Here is a 25,007-nt window from a genome sequence, read left to right on the forward strand (position 1 = left end):
ATATACCGCACAGGCCACTTCGGCCTTAGTCTGAATAAATAATAAATAATAATAAATAGATCCTCCCCGCAAAAAAGTTAATTTTTAATCTCCCTGCTCTTAGCACGCTTTTTGTTTCGAACATCTGCAAGAGTGAGGAACGCCTAATAAAGGTTTCGCCAAGGGCGCTGGGCGTCTACGCTTAGGCTCTGCATACGTTCTGAAGAATCCCTTGCAATATGGGTATAAAAATTCATGAAATTGTTTCGGAAACATGGTCCTATGTGTTAGGCCATAGGATGGTTTGACAACGGACCGGTATCCGTGAGGCCTATAGTGACCACAAATTCATTCAGAAGAAACCATGGCAATACGGGCATATTTTTTTTGTTGAAAAATGAAAAACTTCTGAATTCCAAAAGAAATTTTTCTTGATTCCATTCCATTGAGCCATCCATATCTTTTTCTATATAAATAAAAATGAATTTCTGTCTGTCTGATTCTCATAGACTCGGAATCTACTGATCCGATCAGCGTGGAAATTTGTATGCAGAGGTTTTTGGAGCGGGGTAAGGTTCTTAAGATGGTTCGAGACCCCTTCCCCCTTTGGAAAGGGGGGCTCTCATACACATGAAACACCAATTTCTTCAGAACTCGAGAATGAATTAAGCAAATTGATCCATATCTGGCATGAGGAGGTTTTGGAAGGGAATGGTTCTGTGGTGGCTCGGAAACTCTCCCCGTTCTGGAAAGGGGGGCTCCCATACAAATAAAACATAAATTTCTGCAAAACACGAGAACCAATCACAGAATAAATTTAGTTTAGGAGAAACAAAGTACATCGAGTTTGCTAGTGTACAGTAATGTCAGTGTATATATTATGTAAAGCAATGTCCACATAGAATCCGGAATCATTTATTGTATTGTAGCGGCACGGAAAGTGATCGCTGCAAGAATTCTTTTACAGCGGTTTGTCTACCTATTCGCCCACTTGCTGTGGTATAAATTTCACGAAGTTTCGTGCAGCGTAACAAAAATTATTCCAGATGGATGCCGAAAGGAGAAAAAAAAGTCTGCACACCCACGTTGATAATCCTGTCATCGACGATGGAACCTACGTCAAAATGGATTTCGGACAGCTTCCTAGCCAAAAATTCTACATGGTGACGGCACGAGGAGTAGTTCCTGCGAAGTTTAAGTTTGCTTTTTGGACAAACTTGCAAAAAAAAAACGGATGATTTTGGCAAGGGATATGCAACTGTGGGGCATAGATCTAAGTGTTTGTGACGAATAAGACGATGGACTCGAAGCTGTACAAGGAGGAATGTCTCAAAAAACCGCGGTCGACCTTCCATAAAGCCCATAAAGGTCCCGTGAAGTTTTGGCCAGATTTGGCGAGTTGCCACTACAGCCGGGAAGTCATCCAGTGGTACCGCGATAATAACGAAGATTTCATCGATAAAAACATAAATCCACGCAACTGCCCACAGCTCCGGCTCATCGAGACATTTTGGGCAGTAATGAAGCGGAAGCTTAAGAAAAGTGGAAAAAGTGGAAAAACAGCTCAGGACGCGACTCAGATGACCAAAATGTGGAACAAATGTGCCAAGGAAGTTGATTCCGGAGGTGTGCAACTTTTGATGAGAGGAATAAAGAAGAAGGTGCGAATTTTCACTATAAACACGAAGAAATTATTTGCATCAATAATTTTTCCTTAAAGTACAGTGAATTACCCTTGTTTTGATGTATTAACCTTATTTGTACGTCAATCCGCTACCGAGATACAGATGATTTTATTATTCCGGATTCTAAATGGACATAGCTTTACTACATTTGCTTACATATTTACTTATTTATTTTCTACTCGTGTTTCCTAAGTTTTGATGGGACGAATCTGTTGCGCATAGAACAAACCCTGTGAATTACAAAACATTTTCATTAGAACCTTGAATTATTAGAGCCATCAATCCATGAGCAGGTCAAAAATATTATAAGTGTGAAATTTATTTTTTCCGTAATCCATAGAACGAGCAGAACCACCATAGAACAGACCCATCAGTGACTAAACCATTCTGGTGTTGAACGAAATCGAGTTACAACGAATCTATTGGGTTACAATCGTTGCTACCGTTTTCCCTTCCGTGCCCTGTCCCACAACGAAATTAATCTTTTCAACCAAACTACCTTCCATCGCTTCTGACTCTGCCGATGCCTCCAACCAACCTCACGCCCCACCCATCGATTACAATTTATTTAATGTTATTTTTCCATTTATTCTATTCTATTTCGATTCACAGCTGGCCAGCTGCGCGCTGGTTCTATCGCTGGCCCTGCTGCACGGGGGCTCGTGTGCCAGTTTATCCAACGGAGGCAATGGCGGAGGCGTTGGCGAAAGTACCGTTGGCGAAACGGTCTCGTCATCGAAGTTGGTCACCGGACCGACGCTGGGCAGTTTGTACCGGAGCACCCGGGATGAGTACGGCCACTACGGGCGGGAGCAGCGGTGTGCCAGCTGCGGTGGGGGCGGCGGCTACGGTGGCTATGCTGATCGGGACATGAGAACGTACGGCGGCCGGCAGGGTGGAATCTACGGGTACTACAGCGGCCGGGGATCGGCTTACGACGATAGGAACTGGTACTATCGGCCGGAGGCCTATGACGACCGCTATCGGGGCGGCGATAGATACGTGAACATGATGATGGGGTAAGTTTGATATGTGGATAAATGGTTGCACAGGTTTGCAGCGTTATTCGAACTTGATGAGTTTATTCTAGAATTAGTTTACAAAATTTCTAACTGTTAAAACCTAGAGGACTTGAAATATTGCATAGCGATTTAGATAAGAATACTGCATTTACACGAGTTTCCCAGATCGAAACTGCTCGTAGTCAACACAAATTTTATCACTTATGTTATGGTAAGGCCAATCTCTACGATAGGACAGAAGACATTCTAAAAAAATTAGATTGCCAACAACAATTTAAGAAATTTGAACTCTAAATATACCAATGCGACTTACCACTTTTATTGATAACTTGATCAAAGCACATAGGCCAAAGTTTTCCTTCCATTTCGTCGACTAGTGTAATGAGGATGTAATAAATCAACATACGAATTATTAAGAGATGGGTCCAATTTTATGCCAGTTAGGTTCGACATAATCTAGCTAAGCCAGCGCTTCTCTTAATTAGGGTGAAACTTATCGACTCGGTTTAACGATTGCAGCTATGACGACCGCTACATGCAGCAGATGAGCCCCATGAACCGTTACGATGACCGATACTACCCGTCGTCGATGCGCGGCTACTACGACAACCGCGGGGAACAGCGAATGCCGGGAAGCGGTTATTATCCGGAACGGATGGGCATCTACGGCTACCGCGGCAATGGCTACGATAATCTCGATCCACTCTACGACCAGTACCTGATGTCGTCCCGTGGAGGCACTAGCAATTATAATAACAGAGGTACACGCGTCCGAGATTCTATCAATAATCCACGGTTCGTGTCAACTGTTGAACTTTTTTTTTCAGATCGGTACTACGGAACTTCCGGTGGATATGGCGGTTACGGAGCATACGATCATAAGAACTTCCGGCCTTGGGACGAAACTTACAGGTACTATTACAATTAGTGGAAATGCTGCAGAAAACAAGATGTAGATAAAAAGCGATATACATCAAATCTAACCAATTTGAACCCCAACAGCTTCTGCTTAGGCTTGGCAGCGTGCTTGAATCTAATCCAGCTTGTGAATAAAACTTTTGTACAAATAATCCTTCGAAGAAATGATTTCGAACAGCTTCAAACACAGCTTTGCGCTTCTTATAATCCCAAATGCTTTTCCCGTTTCTCTCAACGTCCGCCGTAATGCATTTTGCAGCTTTTTACAACAATTCCCAGAATGGTCTGAAAGACGACCCCATCTCGGCTTTTAGGTTTTAGTACCCGTTTCATCGCACTGGCAGGCCGCAGCCTGTTTTTTTTTGTTCCTGTCAAGGTGTAAAATGGTGTAAAGTTTTATGCCACGGCCGGAAGCTTCTCGGTAGCAATAAAAGAAACCGCTTCGTTGGATGTTTTTTATTAGTAATCAGAATCTCAATAAGCGACTCCCTTTCTGGAAATTGAAACGGTTTTACGTGGACTTTGAAAGGAAGAGTACGCGCTTCATCGGTGTGGTTTTAACGGGTGTGATCCAGGATTTAAATCGGTGTGCATCATGTGAAGAAAGCATTTTATTGGCGAATGAGTTACAGTTTTCAATCGAATGAAAGAGCATTGTATCATATATGAATATTAAAAGCAAACAATATTTTTTGCTGACGTCTTCAAAACGAGTAATTTTTAACGACACTGTTCACACACATTCGAAAGCAAACGTTCTGTTTGCTAGGAGCAGTTCAAAAGATATTAAAGAACTCGTTTGAAACGTTAACATACAGAGCTTATACAGACTTTTAGATAATGTTGCCGACTTATACAGTAAAGTGGCTCACATACTTTTTTTCCTTTCTCGTAAACTAAGTATGCATAAAGACTATAGCACCGCTCCAGAGTCAAATTTTTGATAGAAGGCTCGGAAAACAAATTGGCTTTGCTGAACGAGCTGAGGTATTGTCTGTTTGTGTGTATGTATGTATATGTGCAAAATTTTGTAGACACAACTTGAACTGGAAGTATTTGGAACTTAGCATTGTCCGATTTACTCGCAATAGGTTCCATTCGACAGGGAATCCGATACCATTATATGCTATTGAAAATTGGCCATCGGACTATGGGGTCAGAATCTATGGCCAAAATACTATTTCCTATATGCCAAACACCCTAAGAAATACTCACTCATATTTATTGGTACATAATGCACGAGAAAGGCACCAACACCGCTAGGTGGATTAACACCGCTAGATGAATTAATATGGGCAGGTTCTTTCAAAATTTAATACTTCCGCATAACGAAAAAAATTGTGAACTATCTGACGATAACATTGTACAAATGTATTAATTGAGAAAATGTTAAATCATTAATTTATGAATGATACGAAGTTTGCTCAAACACTTCTCAGAAAAATGCAAAGATTTTTTTCATATGATCAAATCATCACGCCATTTTTACCATAATATTGATGAAAAAATTGTGGACAAACTGGGCGGGTTGCATATGTAGTAATTGTGTTTTTAATGTCATCAATGAAGTGCTGAGTGTCAAGATTTCTTCTATTAATTAATACTGAGCTTTGTACCAATATGAACTGATTAGAGTAAACATTTTTCCAAAGCATCAGGGGTTCCAGTAGAATTGAATAAGGGTGCAGTTCAGTTTATTTTTGGAAAAGATTTTTTTGGAAATTAACTTTGTATCAATCGATCGTAATATTTTGCCCAACTATTAGAAACAATGGATTATGGTTAACCAATTAATTCCGTTCGTGCATTGCAAGCCCAGACATCGCATTCGTGCAGCTTTCGGTCTGGGCTCTAATTCTCAGTTCAATCAGGACTTCACGGAGAGCGGACATGAGGGCCGCGCCGCACAACAGAAGCGCAACGATGACACCGGTAGCAGCGATCCCAGCTGAAAGAGAATATTGCGAGAAGACAGAAAAATTCGAACGAGAGTCCGACGGTCGACCGTCGGAAAGCTGTTCCGCAAACGTCAAATCACTTGATGCACGAAAAATAATGTTGGTTGATTTTTTCGGTGTGAATGTTGATTATTAAAAACAAAGAAAATATGTAACTTTAAACGAGTGTTACTTGCCGCTATATATTTTAAATAAGTTTTATGGTACTTTCAAGGCATTTCGGAACGTATTTATGCGTTTTTGAAACATTTTAGACTTCTCGAATATTCTTGATATCAAGGAAAAGTGTTCATATCACTTTTCGCACAGTGCATGTCATATGAAGTTTCCGACATTCAGTCTTCTTCTTCTGCTTTGTTCCGCAAAATTAGAAGTTTTCTCTGTTCTCGCAATAATAATCGATTACCCGAAGTCGACAGCAGAAAGTTAACCATTGAGTGGCCAATAACAGCAATCAAGAAAAGCCATCGTCAAGCAGAACGCCCCTAATCTTTCGGAAGAAAACGGAAGAAAGCGTGAATGTGAGCAGAAATTAGCTGATCCAGCTAAAAGCTCGTCGCAGCTAGAAAGAATCAGTGCCTCATCATTCGAATCCCAAACAGTTTTGTTCAGCACTATGAATTTCGATCCCAAAAGAGTAGTCAATCGCTGGAAATCATACCCCAGAAAGAGCTGCAGAACAATTCAGTGTTGTTCTGTACTGTGCAGAAAATTCCGAGGGCTGCTCGATAATGTCCTATCAAACAATCGCTACAGACGCCAAAGATGCAAATAATGTTCTGTAGCGTTCAGTTTTACTTGGGTGGGTTGCTGCGTACAACGACGGAAATGAATTTCTGCTGAAATCGCTATCAACGAGATCGTTGCGAATTTACTTTTTGCAGTCAGTTGCTCGTTGATTTCCCACCACCAGTTGCTAACAACGAAATCATCACGATTGAATTTTCAGAAGTCGTTGCTGCGCTGCCTTCTGAATATTGATGAAGCACTTATGGGATTGGTTGATTTACCGAAACTGATTGCTAAACTGTTAGCAAATGCTCAATAATAATTAATAGTAAATCAGTGTATTTGATATGAAACATTGACCAAGACAATTTAGCAAGTAACGGCTGGGATATCAATGATCAAAGTCTATCATATTTTGATGACGTTTTTTAATTTTTCGCAATCGCGTATACGGTTTTGAAAACACAGACGGTAGCCCTCGTCAAAACCGATTTATTTCCAATAATACGCCTTTTCAATCACTATTAGGTATTAATAGCAGCAACTCAATATCAAGAAGCAAAGATGCCACTTGTACAAATGCCTTCAAGGCTTTCTACGGTAGTTGGTTTGGAAATTTTCTTGCGAATTCCTTTCGAATTTCTTTTGGGAATTCTCTCGGAAATATCTCCACAAATTCTTTTGGGAAATTCTTTAGAAATTCCGTTCTTCGTACATGCATCTGAGCATACCTTGGGTAGTAAATAGCTTTGGGAATTCCTGTTGAAACTCCTCCGGTAATTCATTAAAGATTTTTTTTGTTTTAATCTCTTCGTAAATTTTATGAAGTGCTTGAATGCTTGAGAAACTTATCTAGAAGTACAGTATGGAATTCTTTTAGCTTTTCCTCTGTGAGCTCTTTCGGAAATTTCTCAGGGAATTATTCTGGAAACTTCATGAAAATTTCTATGCGAATTCCTTCCTAAATTCCTTTTGGAATTCCTTTGGGACTTCCTCTGGGGACTCCTTTGAAAATTGCTATGGTATTTTCTCTGAGTTAGTCGTGGGAAATGCTTTTGAGGATATCTTCGATTATTTATTATGAAATTCCTCATGAATTGTAACTGGAAATAGGATAAAGGATGTATTTTGGACCACCCTTCCGGGAGCTCTTATTTTGGACCACCAAGAAGAATTTGCACTCAGTGGTCCAAAATATGAGCCGCTGAACTGGTGGTCCAAAATACCTCCCTTACTCCTCCCCTCCCCTCTCCCTCCTCCCTTGAATAAGTGACGTCACGACTACATGTTTTCTACGTTTCTGTTAAAGAGCTCGATGAAAACTAGTCGTTAACACCGTTTTAGGAATGTGGCGTATACGTTACTCGGAAATCTACCTACCTTAAAAATTCTTTCGGAAATTTTACTGTGAGAGTTTTTCAGGAAATGAAATTCTCTGAAAATTCTTTAAAAAAAAACTTCCGTCCTTCTAAAATCGCTTGGAAGCCTCCTTTCAAGAGGCTTGGAAGACTTCATTCTAAAGCTGGGAAGCCTCCTTTCAAGAGGCTCGGAAGCCTCCTTTCAAGAGGCTCGAAAGCGTCCTTTCAAGAGGCTCGGAAGCCTCCTTTCAAGAGGCTCGGAAGCCTCCTTTCAAGAGGCTCGGAAGCCTCCTTTCAAGAGGCTCGGAAGCCTCCTTTCAAGAGGCTCGGAAGCCTCCTTTCAAGAGGCTCGGAAGCCTCCTTTCAAGAGGCTCAGAAGCCTCCTTTCAAGAGGCTCAGGCCTCCTTTCAAGAGGCTCAGGCCTCCTTTCAAGAGGCTCAGAGCCTCCTTTCAAGAGGCTCAGAAGCCTCCTTTCAAGAGGCTCAGAGCCTCCTTCAAGAGGCTCAGAAGCCTCCTTTCAAGAGGCTCAGCCTCCTTCAAGAGGCTCAGAAGCCTCCTTTCAAGAGGCTCAGAAGCCTCCTTTCAAGAGGCTCGGAAGCCTCCTTTCAAGAGGCTCAGGCCTCCTTTCAAGAGGCTCAGGAAGCCTCCTTTCAGAGGCTCAGGCCTCCTTTCAAGAGGCTCAGAGCCTCCCTTTCAAGAGGCTCAGAAGCCTCCCTTTCAAGAGGCTCCAGCCTCCTTTCAAGAGGCTCAGTAGCTTCCTTTCAAGAGGCTCAGACGCCTCCTTTCAAGAGGCTCAGAAGCTTTCTTTCAAGAGGCTCCGAAGGCTCCTTTCAAGAGGCTCGGAAGCCTCCTTTCAAGAGGCTCGGAAGCCTCCTTTCAAGAGGCTCGGAAGCCTCCTTTCAAGAGGCTCGGAAGCCTCCTTTCAAGAGGCTCGGAAGCCTCCTTTAAAGAGGCTCGGAAGCCTCCTTTCAAGGGGCTCGAAAGTCTTATTTCAAAGGCTAAAAAGCTTCCTTTCAAGAGCCTCCAAAACTCAACAAAATCTTTTAAAAAGCTTGATGTAGCTACAAAATTAATTTGCAATCAGAAAAAATTCAGACAACTTTTTTGATTGACTATTATATCCCATGAGTTTTCGGGTCAGTTTTTCACTTATCTCATGACTTATGCTTATTTTCATTTACAGCGAAAAAATGAGGGTACCTCAAGGAATCCAAAAGTTCAAAGGGGTATCTCTTTGAAAAAACATTGAAAACTGCTGACTTAGGGAATTCTTAAAAAAAATCCTTAGAGGTCTTTGGGGAATTACTGGATAGAAATTTCCAGAGTAGTTTCCAAAGCAATTTCTGTAAGAAAGCTCAAAGGAATATCCAAAAGATTTGGCAAAGTAGCTACTAGAGGCTGGTGATGAACTTCAACAAATTTTAAAAATTATTCAAATATAGTAAATAAAAATACTACTGGAGCAATTGTTTAATTGACAATCGATCCGAGAGGGTACAATCAGAATCAGGATTGAGGATGATGAACAAGCAGTGGAGCCACCAATGCTAAAAGAAGTGAGAAAGGCTATTCGAGGGCTAAAAAACGGTAAGGTCGCTGGTACGAAATCCTGGTAGAGCTTCTAAAAGTTGGGAATGAACGGCTGAACGAAAAAATCCACCGAGTGATTGAAATGATTTGGGAGACACACAATTCTGTGAAACGGAATGAACTGTGGCATATAATGCTAGGACATGGCTTTCCGGCAAAGCTTATTAGGCAGATTCGTGCGACGCTGGACAGATCTAAATCGAGCGTCAGAATACCTGTTGAGAAATCCGAATCGTTCGTGATCAGGCCTGGGATTTGTCACCATCATACAGAAAAACCATGCGACAAAACCAAAGAGAAAACAGTCACCTCAAACTGGACAACACAACCTAACCAAGGTAGCTCGATACAGCGTACTACTGGTCTCTCGCTCCGACAAGTCATTTTGAATCTTGTCACATACTTATTTTGTTACGATATATTTGTCGTGTGACGCTTTCCATCGCGACTAAGGTTTTGCACAACCAAACGGATTAGAATAGTTGTCATTGTTATTGACAAAAAAGTTCGTCATGTCACCTTTGAATTTTGTCGCGACAAAAATTGTTGTCGTTGTCAGCAAAATGTTGTCATTATGAATTGATGACAAAATGTTGGGAAACCATTGAAATGGTGTGGTTTCTGGGTTTTACAGCAGTTGAAGTCGAGCTTATTTAAAAAACGGCTAATATGTACGGCATAATAATAATGTGTCGAATTTTGGTGATTTTAGTCCAGCTCCTCCTGTTTCACCAAAATGCGTCATTTAATTACATATCTAAAATGCATGTTTAAAAATCACGAATGGTTTGAAATTATCTATATCCGGAAATCTTTTAAGCGAGCCATTAACACTCGAGCACACAAGCTGTTGTATTTTGAACATCATAAACAAAAAAACATATCACGCTGTACATAGCTTAAACAAGCCCGCATGAGCGTTTCATGACCGTAATTACGTAAGCACTTATGGAAGGAGTACTATCATTTTCTTACTCTCCATATAAATAAAAAATAATGTGTAAGAAAAAAATTTTACATAGGAGCGCGTGGCTAGCGATTAAAATTTAATACTCCGCCCAAAATAACGTGCAGTAATTCCAATCAATCAAAAATGTATCGCATGTTCCTTAATTGCCCCTAATGTAGGATATACGCTTAAATAAAATTCCGTATTTCTCTTATACATAAAATATTGCAGTCAAATAACCGTCTATCAGGCAATTGCTACAAACGGTGTACCGGTTAAAATCCACTGAGGTCGATATTTACGCGGACGATTGATTGTACTGCGTAAGTCAAAACCGCGTAAAAATGACTTTATCAAAAATCGCTGTTTCGTATGCTCCGATTTTTTTTCAAATCCACGTAAACAAAATCGGTTAAAAAACAGCATCAATACAAAACCCGCTTGAAAAGTACGAAAACTCCATAAACCGCGTGAAAAGCGAGCAAACTTGCGTTGCGTTAAATGGTTCAGTTATTCTACACTGGGGGATCTTTCTCTGTGCAAGAGACACTTGTTTTTTTTGTTTATGTATTATTATGTACGTAACAACGCAAAAATTGAATAAAATGTCTTATTTCTAAACAGAAAATCTGTCAAGAGAACAAAGAAATAATTAATTATAAAGTGCTCTTTTCAGTATGATATTTCCAATTTGTCCGCTGCTATTGCTCCTCCACGCAGATGGACAACCAGAAGATGCGACATAACTTACTTTCGGGACCAATGTTGTGTCGTGCACAGAGCCGAAAGTGTATGCGTTGTCACACTTTTGTCGCAGATGTGTGCTCTAACAAGACATACAACAAAAGCAAATTGTCGCGGTTGGAAAAAGTTGTCATCTGGTCGTGGGGATCCAGTCGTGCGACGGAAAACTGGAAGTTGACAAGTTTTTTTTTACTGACCATGTTTTTATGTATCTTGTCAAGTGTCACTGACAAACGCGACAATTCCCAGGCCTGTTCGTGATATTAGATGGATTGAAGCAGGGCGATCAGCTCTCTAATTTTTTATCTTACATGGCAGCAAAATAAAATTTCTATAAAGAATTAAAAGTTTTACATAACAAATTAGTAAATTGCCAATCAGGGTATAAGCAACAAATAAATAAAAAACTTCCTTAAATAATGGAAAATTACCATAAACAATTAAGAATTTTCCACAAAATAAAAATAAATTAGCACTTTTAAAAGAAAAACTAAACACAAAATTTCCATTCATAAATCAATATTAGCAAAACACCATTACAATATTTTCCACAAAATTAATATTTTCTTTTCATAAATAATAAAAAAAATTCCACAGAACAATCAATAAAGAGCAATAGAAAAATTAAAAAAATTGAATAAAAAAAATCAAGAAAAAAATTAAATAAAGCAATAAAAATGATTATATTTTCCATGAACAATGAACGCTTTTAAATTTTCATATTTTTGATTGCCTACCTATTTTTTTTGTGAAAAGTTTTTATTTTTTGTAGCGGATAAAAAAAATTTGCTGAAAAAAAATTTATTTTGCCGGAAAAAAAATATTTTGCCGAAAAAAAAATTATTTTGTGGAAAAAAAAAATTTGTTTGATTGCTAATATTGATTCATTCATGGAAATTTTGTATTATATTCAATATCAGTCAAATTTTTATTTCTTCATGGAATATTATTATTTTATAATTGCAACTTTTGCGTTAAAAAGTGCTATTTAATTTTTGTTTTGTGGAAAATTTCTAATTGTTCATGGAAGTTTTGTCTATATTAGAGAAAATTTATTTTTATTAATTGCTTATACCCTGATTTCTTTAATGACAATTTCCTAATTTGTTTTGGAAAATTTCTAATTTTTTAGTGGGATTTTTCATTTTAGTCATTCAACATAGCTCTGGAAGGTGCAATACGAAGATTTAGTATGCAAAAAAGGGGAGCACCCTTGGTTTTGGACATCGACTACATCAGTGTAGATTAGACTGGCCCAGGAAACAAAAAGTTGGCTAATTCCACGGGGCACCCCCCAGGATTGTGTCTTTGGGTGAGAAAATCAATCTCTGAAAATTTCAGCTCAATCGCTTGTTGCATAAGCTGGCGCATTTGATTTGAAGTTTGTATGGGGATTTCAGCCAAAATGTATAGGAAAATACACCTCCGTCACTCATTCGATCTGGAAATTGGTTCTGATTGCTCGATTGACCTCAGAATTGCAAAAACGGCAGTTGGTATGCTACAGAACAATTTCACAGAACATTGTATGATGATTAAATGAACTTTTATATAGGTTTCGGCTGATGCGATTCGATCAAAAAACCCAAAAATACACAAACCAGCTCCTAATAAATCAGCCGAAAATTATATAAAAGTTCATTTAATCATCATGAAATGTTCTGTGAAATTGTTCTGTAGCATACCAACTGCCGTTTTTGCAATTCTGAGGTCAATCGAGCAATCAGAGCCAATTTCCAGATCGAATGAGTGATGGAGGTGTATTTTCCTATACATTTTGGCTGAAATCCCCATACAAACTTCAAATCAAATGCGCCAGCTTATGCAACAAGCGATTGAGCTGAAATTTTCAGAGATTAATTTTCTCACCCAAAGACACAATTCTGGGGGGTGCCCCGTGGAATTCGACAACATTTTTTTCTCCCCATAGTAATCTGGGCCAGTCTAGTGTAGATCGTAGAGCAGTGAAAGAGGCTTTCGTACCTTCTAAACGGGACACTGAAAGAATAGGAATGATCATAAAATCTGTCAAAACTAAGTACCTGGTGGCTGGCAGAGAACGTGGCAGTCTAAGCAGTGTTGGTTCCGAGGTGAAAATGGATCCGATTTGAGGTTGTCGACGAATTCATATATCTTGTAACACTCGTTACATGTGATAATGAAAAGACGTGTTGCAAGTAGGACTTCCTTAATTTCACATGAAAATTACAATGGAATTGTGTAGAAATTTATTAAACATTTCCGTAGGAATTTTCCACGAATTTTCAGAGGAATTTTCGCAGAAATGATTAAGGAATATCCAGGTGAAATTTTCAGAAAGCTTCCGCGTGGAATCTCTGTTGTTGGAAGCATATTTGATATCCCCTTTTTGTATTGTCAAATTAATTCCCAAAAGAATGTTTTGACGAATTTTTAAAGGATGTTCCAAAGAAAATTTCAAATCAATTTTCAGATAAAGATAAAAAATCTCCTAAGGACGGAAAGGATTACAAGAATACTTTTCAATGTGTCTTTCATCTTTCTAACAGACTGCGATAGCGTAGCCGGTACCGTAATCAATAAATTGATGGCTTGAGTCAGTCAAACCTGCATTTACACATCCGACTTTTTGAATAATATTACGGAAAGACCAGATGAATAGTTATCATTTTGAGCTTATCCATCAGAAGCTGCGTTAGTCGAACTCCACTTTTTTAAGGTTATCGAACCGTCTCCAAATAAAATGCTGAAAGCATTTTTTTCATTACGAATGTGACACATGTTCTTCTTTCTACATTTTGCCACCGGACATGTGCCACCGCAAATCAAACATCAAAGCAGAACTGGATGTCCTCAGTTGCCATCCCAGAATCCTGCACATGAATAACAAATGCAAATAGTAGAATCAGTCAGATGAATATCCATTCCCTTGATTTCCTCTATAACCCGATGCAAAAAAACATACAGATATGGAAAACGAAAACACGTTGGAAAAATATCAAAAGAGAATCACTTGTCTGTTTGTGGGATTGAGCTTCCTTTTGAGGAACAGATGGGGGTAGTGGTTCGAACGAAAACACACATTAATTAATGAACTTCGAGCCCGAAGACACTGGCGACTGCTGACGACCGACCGACAACGGAGCTGTCACATACCCCAAGTCATTTATAATGAAAATCCATAAATCACTGGAGGATGTCAATTAAAAGCAATTTATGGGAACTGGATGATTGTATCTTGAGAGATGATCCTTCCTCCATCCGGCTCGTCAAACTCGTCACTCCGAAACGCATACCTTCGTTCGCTTATCTTCCGTTTATGAATTTTGCCGGCAATAACCCTAAGAAGGACGACGTCTACGAACAGAATTGGCACTGCACCGTAAGAACAAAGCGTTCCTTGAACCGTCGATGGTTCTCAGCTTCCCGATGCATGTCGCCTTTTGAATTATTTGATTGGAATTTCCCATTCCCTGGGAGCGATATTGCTCCCACAACAAAGGCCTTTCCAGTGAAGATGAAAAGGCAACTCAAAACCCCTCGGAAGGAAGCTGTGCGATGTATGACGCTCCAACCGTTCGGCTCGTTAGATCCATCAGCCATGCAAATTTGTTTACAAATTCTTCGAACAGTTTCAAAGTGCCCAAAAAGGGGCAAATCAAGCCACGGGCGTAATGGCAATGGCCACCGAAACATCGTTGATCGAAAGGCGAACGACTCGGAATGAGTAAATGCTTTTAATGAAAGCACTAAATTGAGCTTAATGACTGTTTGATTATCGTACGATAAAAAAAGTGTGCTTTCAATATACGAACGAACGAACGAACGAGTGAGCAGCACCGCGCTGGCATAAACGGCGCGGTGCAAGCCGTTCATGACTCCAACCGCATCCAGCTCGCACCTTGCATCAGAAGCAGTGCTGTACTCACCGATGACCAACCGATGGTAGAACGGACTTCCTCTCTAATGGTTTTCCGGCGTAGCTGCTGCCCCACCGAACGAGCTGAGCGTGTGAATTCGAGTCCGTCGAGCTCTAATGGTCTAATGATTCACCCCATAAAAAGGGCGCGCAATTACTTATTTGAAACATATCGGATCGAACGCCGAATGTCCTGTCCAGTACTCAACGATCGTAACGTAATGCACTCGGGGAACGGAAGATTGAATGAACATCTGACCTGTTTGTTTGAGAGATATTTTTAACGAAACTGGAGTTTCGAATATTTCAGGGCATTCTTCTTTATATCATTTTGATTAGACACTAAAATTAATAACCTGAAAACTGCTTCAACCTCTAAAACTTTCTGTAATCATTTTCTATTTCTACGGCGAATGAGTTTATTCGAAAATCTTATATCTAATGGTGATCCAAGCCTGAGAAACTTTTTTGATTACACCAATTGGGTGCCAATAAAGATTAAAGATGAGATCCGAAGTGCGCCATCGAATGCAGACAGCAGCGGATCTGCTTCTTTGTTGGAAACAACTTCGAATGGATGGTTGGAAAAGCGAGGATACGGTGTTGCCACAGTGCCTGAAAACTTTGATCATTAAAAAGTGTTACCCCAGCGTTGATGTTCCGCGTGTGCAATAGGAGCGGTAGCTGAATTGGCTCAAACCATTTATCTCGTCTCTCCAGCCACTCGTTATTGGATTCAATAACGATTCGAATTTTTGTTTTCAATTGCCATCCGCAATCCATTTCTTCAAATTGTTTTCAACAATCTGTTTCTGGAATCTTGAAGTTTGGTGCTACGTGATTTTAATCATATTGATTCATGGTTCCCCAGAAATGATAAATTTGAGTTTTTTTAATCAAATGGAAAACATTTGAGAAAATACAGTTCCACTAAACTTATTGATGTTTTTGTTTTTCTCAAGCATATTCGCTGAAATTAATTTCATTTTGAAGTTTAATCATTTATAATTCTATGTAATGTAAGTATTCATCTAATCAGTATAACAATGTCTTCGTGGAATGTTCTTTCCGATAACTGTGTTTCACTGTTCGTTTTTATTGATCAATAAAATATAGAAGCTTATTTGGATATTGGTTTTGTGTAACATAGATTCATCTGATTCCCCAGCAATCAAATAAAGTTCGCTTCACCTAGCATTAAAATGGAATAAATTGAGAGTTCAGATCTCCGTCAATGTTTTTCTTGCTCGTCTCGACAGACAAAGAATATTACTCCCTTCAACCTTCCTGGAAGATTTAGTGAAAAATTGCCACTGAAGAGATAGCTTTGAAGGGTCGAAATTTTCAGAATTTGGGAAAATCTCTTCCAAATATTAATATCAAACCACTTCAAAACGATGATCGAATGCTGATTAGTAACCTTCCGCGAGCCTCAAAATTAGCCCAAACTCAAACACCAGACTGTGACTAGGAGCCACACAGAAGGAAGCCCACTTGGCGGCATCGCAAATCAGAGCGACCGGCGCCGTTCCGCAAATGTGAGTTTCTCGTTTTCAGCTTTTCGTTGGCAATAACAATTACCCAGAATCATGATTACGCGCCGTTCACAGTTCGACCGAGTCAGTGCCACATTAAAACTAATTAACCAACTTTACTGAGTTGCAGATAGACTTAAATTTGCAGACACATCCACATATCCACTCACACATTAGCATCTGATCCAGGGAATGCGCTTTGACTTTGGAAGCACTCGAAGGCAAGGGTATTTTGCTCTTTTCAGTAAATTAATGAGTTGAATCGAAAATCCGCTGCAAAATTATTCCAACATGGGTTTAGCAAAAATGCTGTGGTATTTTATTTTACCACTATTTTATTTGGTTACTCTTATGTTCTGATGTATGATAGGGATGTTCTTGAAATGTCCATTTTTGTACGAACAGTTTTTATTATTTTATATCTTATTTATTTATTCAAAAGTAATCTTAATTGAACAGCACAACCCCTCTTTCCCAGTAGAATTGTAGAAACTATAAAATTATGTCCATTGAGCAAATAACAATCCTTCCCGCTTCTTACTCTGCACAATCGCATGGCATGCACGCAAACTCAACCCCCTAGAATCGAACGAAAGAATGGTTTCAAGCTACAATTAAACGAAAACTCCCTCCATATGCAACCATTTTAACAAGAAACTTTCTCCCCGCGTTCGTACTAAACCATTTATCCTATCCCAAACCAAAAATAAAAATGAAACCAAAACCATCCTTGGAGAAGCGGAACTTCCGGTTTTGATAATTCTGGACGTGGTTATTATTTTGCAAGTCGTCCATCCCCACCATCGGCATCGCCATCGGGCGGAGCATCTGGTCCCCCGCAGCATCAATACCCCTCGGCACCGTCATCCCCTTCATCCTCCCAGCACCACTACCAACATCATCAATCGTCATCCTCGTCTGGCCCGTCCGGGACGTACTCCGGCAGCAGTGGATCATCGAGTGGACACTACAACGGACCGGACCGGCCCGATGCTGGTCCTGGCCGACCGTGCTGTTCCGAGTGTTGTGCCCCCAGCAGTCGTTATCCGTCGGGTCCAACCGGAACCGGTCACGGATATCACCAGACACCATCGCAGCACCATCAGCAGAACCAGTACGGCGGCGGTGACCGTCCCGATAGCCACGGTCGGCCCGGTTCCTGGAACTATCTGAGTGGGGGAAGTGCCTCCGGCGGGCAGGATTACCATCAGGGTGCGTCAGCGGCGGGAGGTTCGTCGCATTCGCAACCCGGTCAGGAGTACGGTGGCAATCGGGGAAGCTATTCCGGGCAGCAGCCACAGCAGCAGCCTTCCCAGCAGCACTATCAACAGCACAGGCCAGATGCCCCTGGTAGCGGCGATCGGCAGCAAAAGTGAGTAGATGTTGCTTGGTGTGCTGTTTGATCGTGTGCCATTAACTTTTGGAATGCGTTTTATGATACTAATCTTGATGTTATTTTCTAGTTATAGTTCTAGATTTTGGTTGTTTATTTTTTCTGCAGTGGATTGATAATTTAATGTTCATGATTTTTCAGCAAGTACTGTAAAAAGAAATCTGCAGTGATTTGAAAAGATGTAAAATATTTCAATTTTTTTCTTAACCTGTTATTTGAAGTCCGAGGGCGGATTTTACAACAGATGACAACTACAGCTGCTACAGCTCCGAAACTAAATTATTCCGATCTTTCCAAGAAAAATCTTCCAAATTTTCCGAAGGAAAATCCTTCAGAATATCCTATTGAATTTTTTTCCGAATTTTCAAAGGGAAATGCTTAGGATTTAGGATAGGAAAATTATTCCGAATTTCCGAATACAAATTCTCCAGAATTTCCTATGGAAAATTGTTCCGAATTTCCGAAAAGATATTCTTCCGAACTTCTATTTTATCAAATTTTTTTTAGAATTATTTTTGAAATTCCAGATGCATATTCTTTCAAACTCCCGGACGGAAACTCTTCAAAATTTCCAAAAGCAAGTTTTTCCGAATTTTCGAAAGTGAAATCTTGAGAATTTCCGAAGGAAAATTTATTCGAATTTCCGGAGAAAAATTCCGAAGGGAAATTCTTCCGAATTTCCGAATAAAAATTATTCCGAATTTCCGAATACAAATTCTTCAGAATTTCCGAATACAAATTCTTTAGAATTTTCGATGGGAAATTGTTCCGAATTTCCGAATTTTCCTTCCAAAAGGAAATTCTTTCGAATTTCCGAAGGGAAATTCTTTTGTATTTCTGAAGGGAAATTTCTTCGAATTTCCGAAGAGAAATTCTTCCAAATTTCTGAAGGGAAATTCTTTCGAAGTTCCAAAGGGAAATTCTTCCGAATTTCCGAAGGGAAATTCTTCCCAATTTCCAAAAGGAAATTCTTCCGAACTTCCGAAGGGAAATTCTTCCGAACTTCCGAAGGGAAATTCTTCCGAACTTCCGAAGGGAAATTCTTCCAAATTTCCGAAGGGAAATTCTTTCGAAGTTCCAAAGGGAAATTCTTCCCAATTTCCAAAGGGAAATTCTTCCGAATCTCCGAAGGGAAATTCTTCCGAACTTCCGAAGGGAAATTCTTCCGAACTTCCGAAGAAAAATTCTTCCAAATTTCTTCTGAAGGGAAATTCTTCCGAAATTCAGAGGGAAATTCTTCCTAATTTCGGAGGAAATTCTTCCGAACTTCCGAAGGGAAATTCTTCCGAATTTCCGAAGGGAAATTCTTCCGAATTTCCGAAGGGAAATTCTTCCGAACTTCCGAAAGTAAATTCTTCCGAATTTTTGAAGGGAAATTCTTCAAATTTCCGTAGGGAAATTCTTCCGAATTCCCGAAGAGAAATTCTTCCGAATTTCCGAAGGGAAATACTTCCGTATTTCCGAAGGGAAATTCTTCCCGAATTTTCAAAGGGCTCGGCTTAATTTCTGAAGCTAAATTCTTGAGAATCTCGGAAGGGAAGTTCTTCCGTATTTCTGTAGGTAATTTTTTTTTTCGAATTTTCGATTTGCGAAGGGAAATTCCTCTGATTTTCCAATAGAATTTTTTTCTGGTTCTCGCAAAAAAATTTTTTTTCAATTTTCAGAAGGGAAATTCTTCCGGATTTCCGAATGTAAATTCTTTCGAATTCCCGAAGTAACATTTCTCCGATTTTCCGAAGGAAATTTTTTTCCTATTTTCCGAAGCAAAATTCTTTTGAAATTCCGAAATGAAATTCTGCAAAATTTCTGAACGGAATTTTTCCTAATTTCAGAAGGTAAAATCTTTTGAAATTCCGAAGGTAAAATCTTTCGAATTTCCGAAGGGAAATTCTACTGAAAATTGAAATTTTTAGTTGAGTGTCCATACTTCACGTGTGAACTTCTTCATTATTCAAATGACTGCGATTCAAGGGTGTCAAGGAAAAGTTGAACAATACGTTTTCATGAGTTTTGAAGAAAACCATCAAGCTCCAACTGAAATCGATCTATGGTGACTAGTCTTCTATCTATCTATCTTCTTCTATCCATGAGCAAGAGCATGAGCAGGATAGAACGCTCGCGGTTGCTACTCCATTATTGCTGGATCAAACTATCTATCTTTATATAAAATGAGTTTACATTTCTTTTGAGGTAATGTAACTCACTAATGAACGGGTTCACCGATTTGCATGATTTATGCATGGTTTGTCTTGGGATCAGCCATGTTTGTATTAACTAAGATTTGATTTATTTGACGGGGAAAGTTGGAAAATTGCCAAAATGCAACGGTTTCATGAGTTCTGAAGCTAGCCATCAAGCTCAAACTGAAATCGATTTAGAGTGTGACGTTGCAATCAACCAAATGATGACATATCGAAAATAAGACCCGAGCTAGATCTGGCAGTAAGTTTTGCCAGTAAAGAATTAAAAACAGATATTGCAATATCATCTGAGTACAGGAAATTATCTTTGCTTGTGCAAAGATATTGTCCCAAATCAAAGAGCGCTCTGGAAGATACATATCTCGCGGTTAGCGGCGTAACTGCATTGATCGAGGATTTGATGACGATCCGGATAGCCAGCGCTGTTTGGATTTTGTCCACGCTGCGAAGGAGCTGCTTCAACAAAAGTTTGTGACAAAATGTTTCTCCGTGATCACATAGCATGCACTCATATTAAGTCATCACATAGCATGCACTCATATTAAGCAATCCGTTTTAAAGCGAAACTACCTGGATTAAGGAAGATTCCGAAAATTGTTCAACGTGTTCAAAACCCCTGAAACGCGATCGATTGATCTTGTTTACTACAATCATGAAGTTTGACATGTCGCAAGCGAGGGTTATAACAGATCAAAAATGGTCAATTTTCCTGAGGCCCTGGATTGCGGAATATGTCCATTATCCAACACACGACCAAAAACCTTATAATACGATCTATCAATCTTGTTTTGCGAAATCATGAAGATCGACATGCTGCAAGATAGAGTTTGTCCCTGATTAAAATGTCCATTTTCATCGAAGAAACAGGATTTTGGAAGAATTTATCCAACTTGTCTAAAATCTCTCGGAATAATTGAACTGGTTTTGAAACTAGTATTACCTTTTTTTAAATTCAACTTGCCGTGCGCTTACTTATAGAAGCGCTAAATCGTTCCCACGGGTGCTAAGAAACCCACCCCAGTACACTCCGAGATATCTTCGGAACCAAGTGGACAATTCGTTGAAAAATGCAGACGTGATGCTTTTTAGGTTCAAAGAAAGTGACACATAGTGCATTAGCGGGTCAAAAATGATTCAATCTTCAATTTGCCCCAAAAATTCATTTTTCAACCAATGGTCAAACTACTGCTGATTACTGACTGTTTATTTTTTGCTGTTGGGGAAAGGGGGGGCAATATGCCCTAGCTAAGCAAACACTGCTTTATTGTCTTGTTTGTAACGCTATTGATGGGTATTTTTACATTATGCATCAGTTAAACAAGATAGCTAGTTGATGCTGTTCAAAAATTGTCAAAAATCTCAATCATATTAATAATATTCACATTTCAAAAAAGTGGTGATATTCTGTTGCCGGAATACTCATGAGGCAAAACGCCTTTTAGCTGGCAGCTCCTAGGGAACAAAGTACCACGCGTCGGCGAATCAGCATTCTGGTATGGATAGTGCGTGGAGACGCAAGTACATTGTAGGTCAGTGCCACTAGGGCGTTTTGCCTCGCCAAAATGTTAGATGTTTTTTCAAAATAAAGAAATTTCCGGTTTTTCCGACCTTCCCATACACTATTTTGAATTTTTTTTCGCCTAACCTACATAATTTTAGATCTAGTTTTGTTACGGACATCTTAATGACGGTAAATATGAGGGAAACCACAAAATGCGTTTTGCCTCGAGGGGGCGTTTTGAGGCCTCTTTCCCTTTAGTTATTTTGGTTCTAAGGAATCTGTTTTTAATGAACAAAGGTTTAAACAATTTTTGGTGCTATCACTTGTGCTTCAAATGAAAATAGTTACATTATAATGTAATAATAATCCCAATAGAATGTAGTCATTGTCTATTCTCATGGTTTATCTTATTTCCTGGTTATTCAACGATTCGGTGTCCTTCCATAACATCTCCCAAGTAACATTTTAAGTTTTATAACGCTCTTGAAGACCATAATTTACTCTTCAAGAGTGTTATGAAACCAGCATAAAACCAACATGTTACTAGGGCTGGAACATCCGTTACAGTGAAAACTTTACTAAACTTGGATCTTGCATAACAAATGATCATCGTGGATCATCCGCAAAAGTTGTCACCTCATTTATCATATCCCAGAAGAGCATGAGATTAAAATAAATGTTGTCATATTCTTGTGAAACAAATTAATGTCGTGACCCTATCTCATGGAACTGAGTGGCCACCGGAAGCTTCGGGATATCCGTAAAAGTGGTCATTTCATGACACTTATTCTAGAAGAGGATGAGTTGACTGAATTGACCCCCTCTACGAATGTTTCGCGTTTACCGGGGATCTTCCAATGATCACACAAGTCCATGAGAAAGAATCACGACATTCCATTTTCGCTTACAGTACAACAAAAAGTAGTGAAAAGTTGCACTTTTTACGATGAGTCTCGTGAAACGATCACTTCTATGGATGTTCCGGATCCTTCGGTTAAACACCGGACAGTCGAATAACCTCGAAATTGAATAAACCTTGAAAACATGTTATGGTTTTTAAGCTGCAAAAAAATGGCATTTCCAAAATTAGGAGGCTAGCCAGCCACGGGCAGAATTTTTTTTTGATAAAGACAAACAAGTTTGTCGCAAAAAATCGCCTTTGAATCTTTATTCTTCAAAACTGATACTTGTGAACCAGTAAAGCCAAACTGCAAAAACAACCCGAAGTCCAGAAATGAGTTTTTGGGAGTGAACTACAGTTTGGATCTTTTTTTACACGCTAATGAGCTGAATATGTGTCACTTATTGTAGCATTCCTAAAGATCGCTGAAAGCCGCGCATCACTGACATTTTTTTGTTTAAAAAACTGCCCAATGTCACTTACAGAACTACAACGTCACAAAACATTTCTGGACTGAAATAGATCCCAAAGCACTAGGAACATGAAAATATCTTCCTGGTCAAAGGAATTCCTTGAGAAATTACAAAATTCCACGAAAAGCAAAAATGCATTCGCTTTGAAAAACGCCCATAAAAACTAATAGAAGTACAAACATACATTTTTTTGGATAAGTCTCATATATACCAGTTGCCCTTTGAAAATTCTCGAAAATGAGGTCGTAAAAATTTATTTCAACCTCATTTTCGATAATTTGCCTTTCCAATGTGATACAAAATGTAATCTTCTTAAAAATACATCTCCGACGCATTAACAATTCATGCACATCTACATCATCTGGGACAGAATTGTAAAAAAAAAACAAACTGATTTATTCATCTAACCGAATTATTGTCTTTCTCGTTCTACTATGAATCATTCTTTTTCAATAAATCGGGAATGCATCCTGATAAAATTCAAAAGCATCCACTGGAATAATTTTCCAAAATGGGAAAACTTTTGGACAAGTTACTAAATAGTACTGAAAATAATTGCCACAATAGTTAGTTGTTTTTGACCTCGCTATTATGAAGTACTTAGAGCTCAGATAGCCTAGTCGATAAAGGCATGGCATCACCAAGTCTGTGGTGGCGGATTCATTTTCAGATTTGTTTAACGGGTCTGGGTTTGGCATAGAGTCTTTTGCCATATATCGTCATTCGGGATGAGGGCATTTGGCATAAATGACGTTTGGCATAATTTGAAACTGTAAAAGAAGTCCTCATTCTAATATTGAAGCAATCAATTTCCAGCTTTGGAGCAGCTAGGAGCAAATTACCACACTGACTACCGGGAAGTAGACCAAAAATAGGTTTCAATACATGATACCCTCACTTTTGACGCAATTATGCCAAATGGTCTTTACGTCAATTTTTGTAATGCCAAATGACTTTATGCCACACAATATACAAATCTATGCATTTGGTTGGCATCGAAATCTCTCAATGACTATGAAGGTGCATCGAAAACACTCTTAACCTTCTGTCTGTGCTCAAAAAATATTTAAAAAAATATTTATGTTGTCATATTGACCCCAAATTGGAAATGTTATAACTTTTTAAATATTCAAGCTATTTTGTATGTTTTGCGATGCTTCGGAAGATAATTTAATCATCTTCCAAAATGCTCCAGGGTGGGTACCTCGTAGAGAGCGGTTTTCGTGAAGAAAGTAGAAAAAATCAGTGAATTTTCAAGCTAATAATCCTTATATCAGGGTTTGCAGAAATGGCTCTCAATCAGGCAGGCTTCAGAATTCTCAATCAAATGAATAAAAACCTGCGAATAATCCATTAAGCGGAGTGTGATTTGTCATGGTTCCCCTGTGAGGTAGTATTCTCACACAACATTTTTATCCGGATAGAATGGCGGGTGATAAATTCGTGAGCGCCGGATCGCCGGATAATTTAATATTAATCCACAAATTTTTCTTCTCGTCGCCTCACAAGATAAATTTTCCAAGTATATTTACAAAAATTTAGGACCGCAACGGGATTCGAATCCAAAACAATTTTAGAATGTTCAGAGCGCCCACTAAAACCACGCCACCACATGAATTCGGGACTGCTTTGCGATTTGGGCGTAACTTATTTTGTAAACAAACATTGCTTCATGGATTCCGGAGAATGCAAGCGTTTTCATCCCAAACTAATTCCCTTATCCGGTAGAGGAAAGCTTAATCTGTCGGACCCATACCCATTGTTTTAGCAGGAATTCCCCTTCCAATGTTTGTTTACAAAATAAGTTACGCCCAAATCGCAAATTGGTCCCGAATTGATTGAATGCAAGGGGAAAAACTGCTGTATTGAACCTTCTGCTTATCGTGGCGCTTCGTCAGATTCAATCAGCTTGGAGAGGCAAAGTAAACAGCATTTGATTTTCGCGAAACATGGGAAGAAGGATAACAATTTTTCGCACCATCGCTTGTGCCGGAGTTTATCGCACTGTAATTTATCCGGATAAAATGCATGGTGGAGTGATCAGTTGTCGCGTGAGTGAGTGAGAAATCCGAACCCTGCTCTCAATAGATAACGAACAACGATAAAAGAGAGGCAAGAACTGTTCCGAGCCATGATAACATGATAACAAATTTATCAAATTTGTATACAAGTG

At 39.2% G+C, this 25,007-nt stretch overlaps 1 protein-coding gene across 9 annotated transcripts in view; it reads left to right on the forward strand.

The window, feature by feature from the left end:
• LOC134208736 (uncharacterized) overlaps positions 1-25,007 on the forward strand; it is a 188,903-nt gene that overhangs the window by 107,676 nt on the left and 56,220 nt on the right. For 8 of the 9 annotated variants that reach the window (XM_062684602.1, XM_062684603.1, XM_062684601.1 and 5 more), the window contains 4 exons: positions 2,277-2,683; positions 3,206-3,447; positions 3,514-3,598; positions 17,105-17,737. In XM_062684602.1, the coding sequence (XP_062540586.1) occupies positions 2,277-2,683; positions 3,206-3,447; positions 3,514-3,598; positions 17,105-17,737 (1,367 nt within the window). The remainder of the gene's footprint in view (positions 1-2,276; positions 2,684-3,205; positions 3,448-3,513; positions 3,599-17,104; positions 17,738-25,007) is intronic. The other variant, XM_062684605.1, reaches the window with a different exon arrangement.

The sequence above is a fragment of the Armigeres subalbatus genome, chromosome 2, assembly GCF_024139115.2.
Source record: "Armigeres subalbatus isolate Guangzhou_Male chromosome 2, GZ_Asu_2, whole genome shotgun sequence".
NCBI classification, from domain to species: domain Eukaryota; kingdom Metazoa; phylum Arthropoda; class Insecta; order Diptera; family Culicidae; genus Armigeres; species Armigeres subalbatus.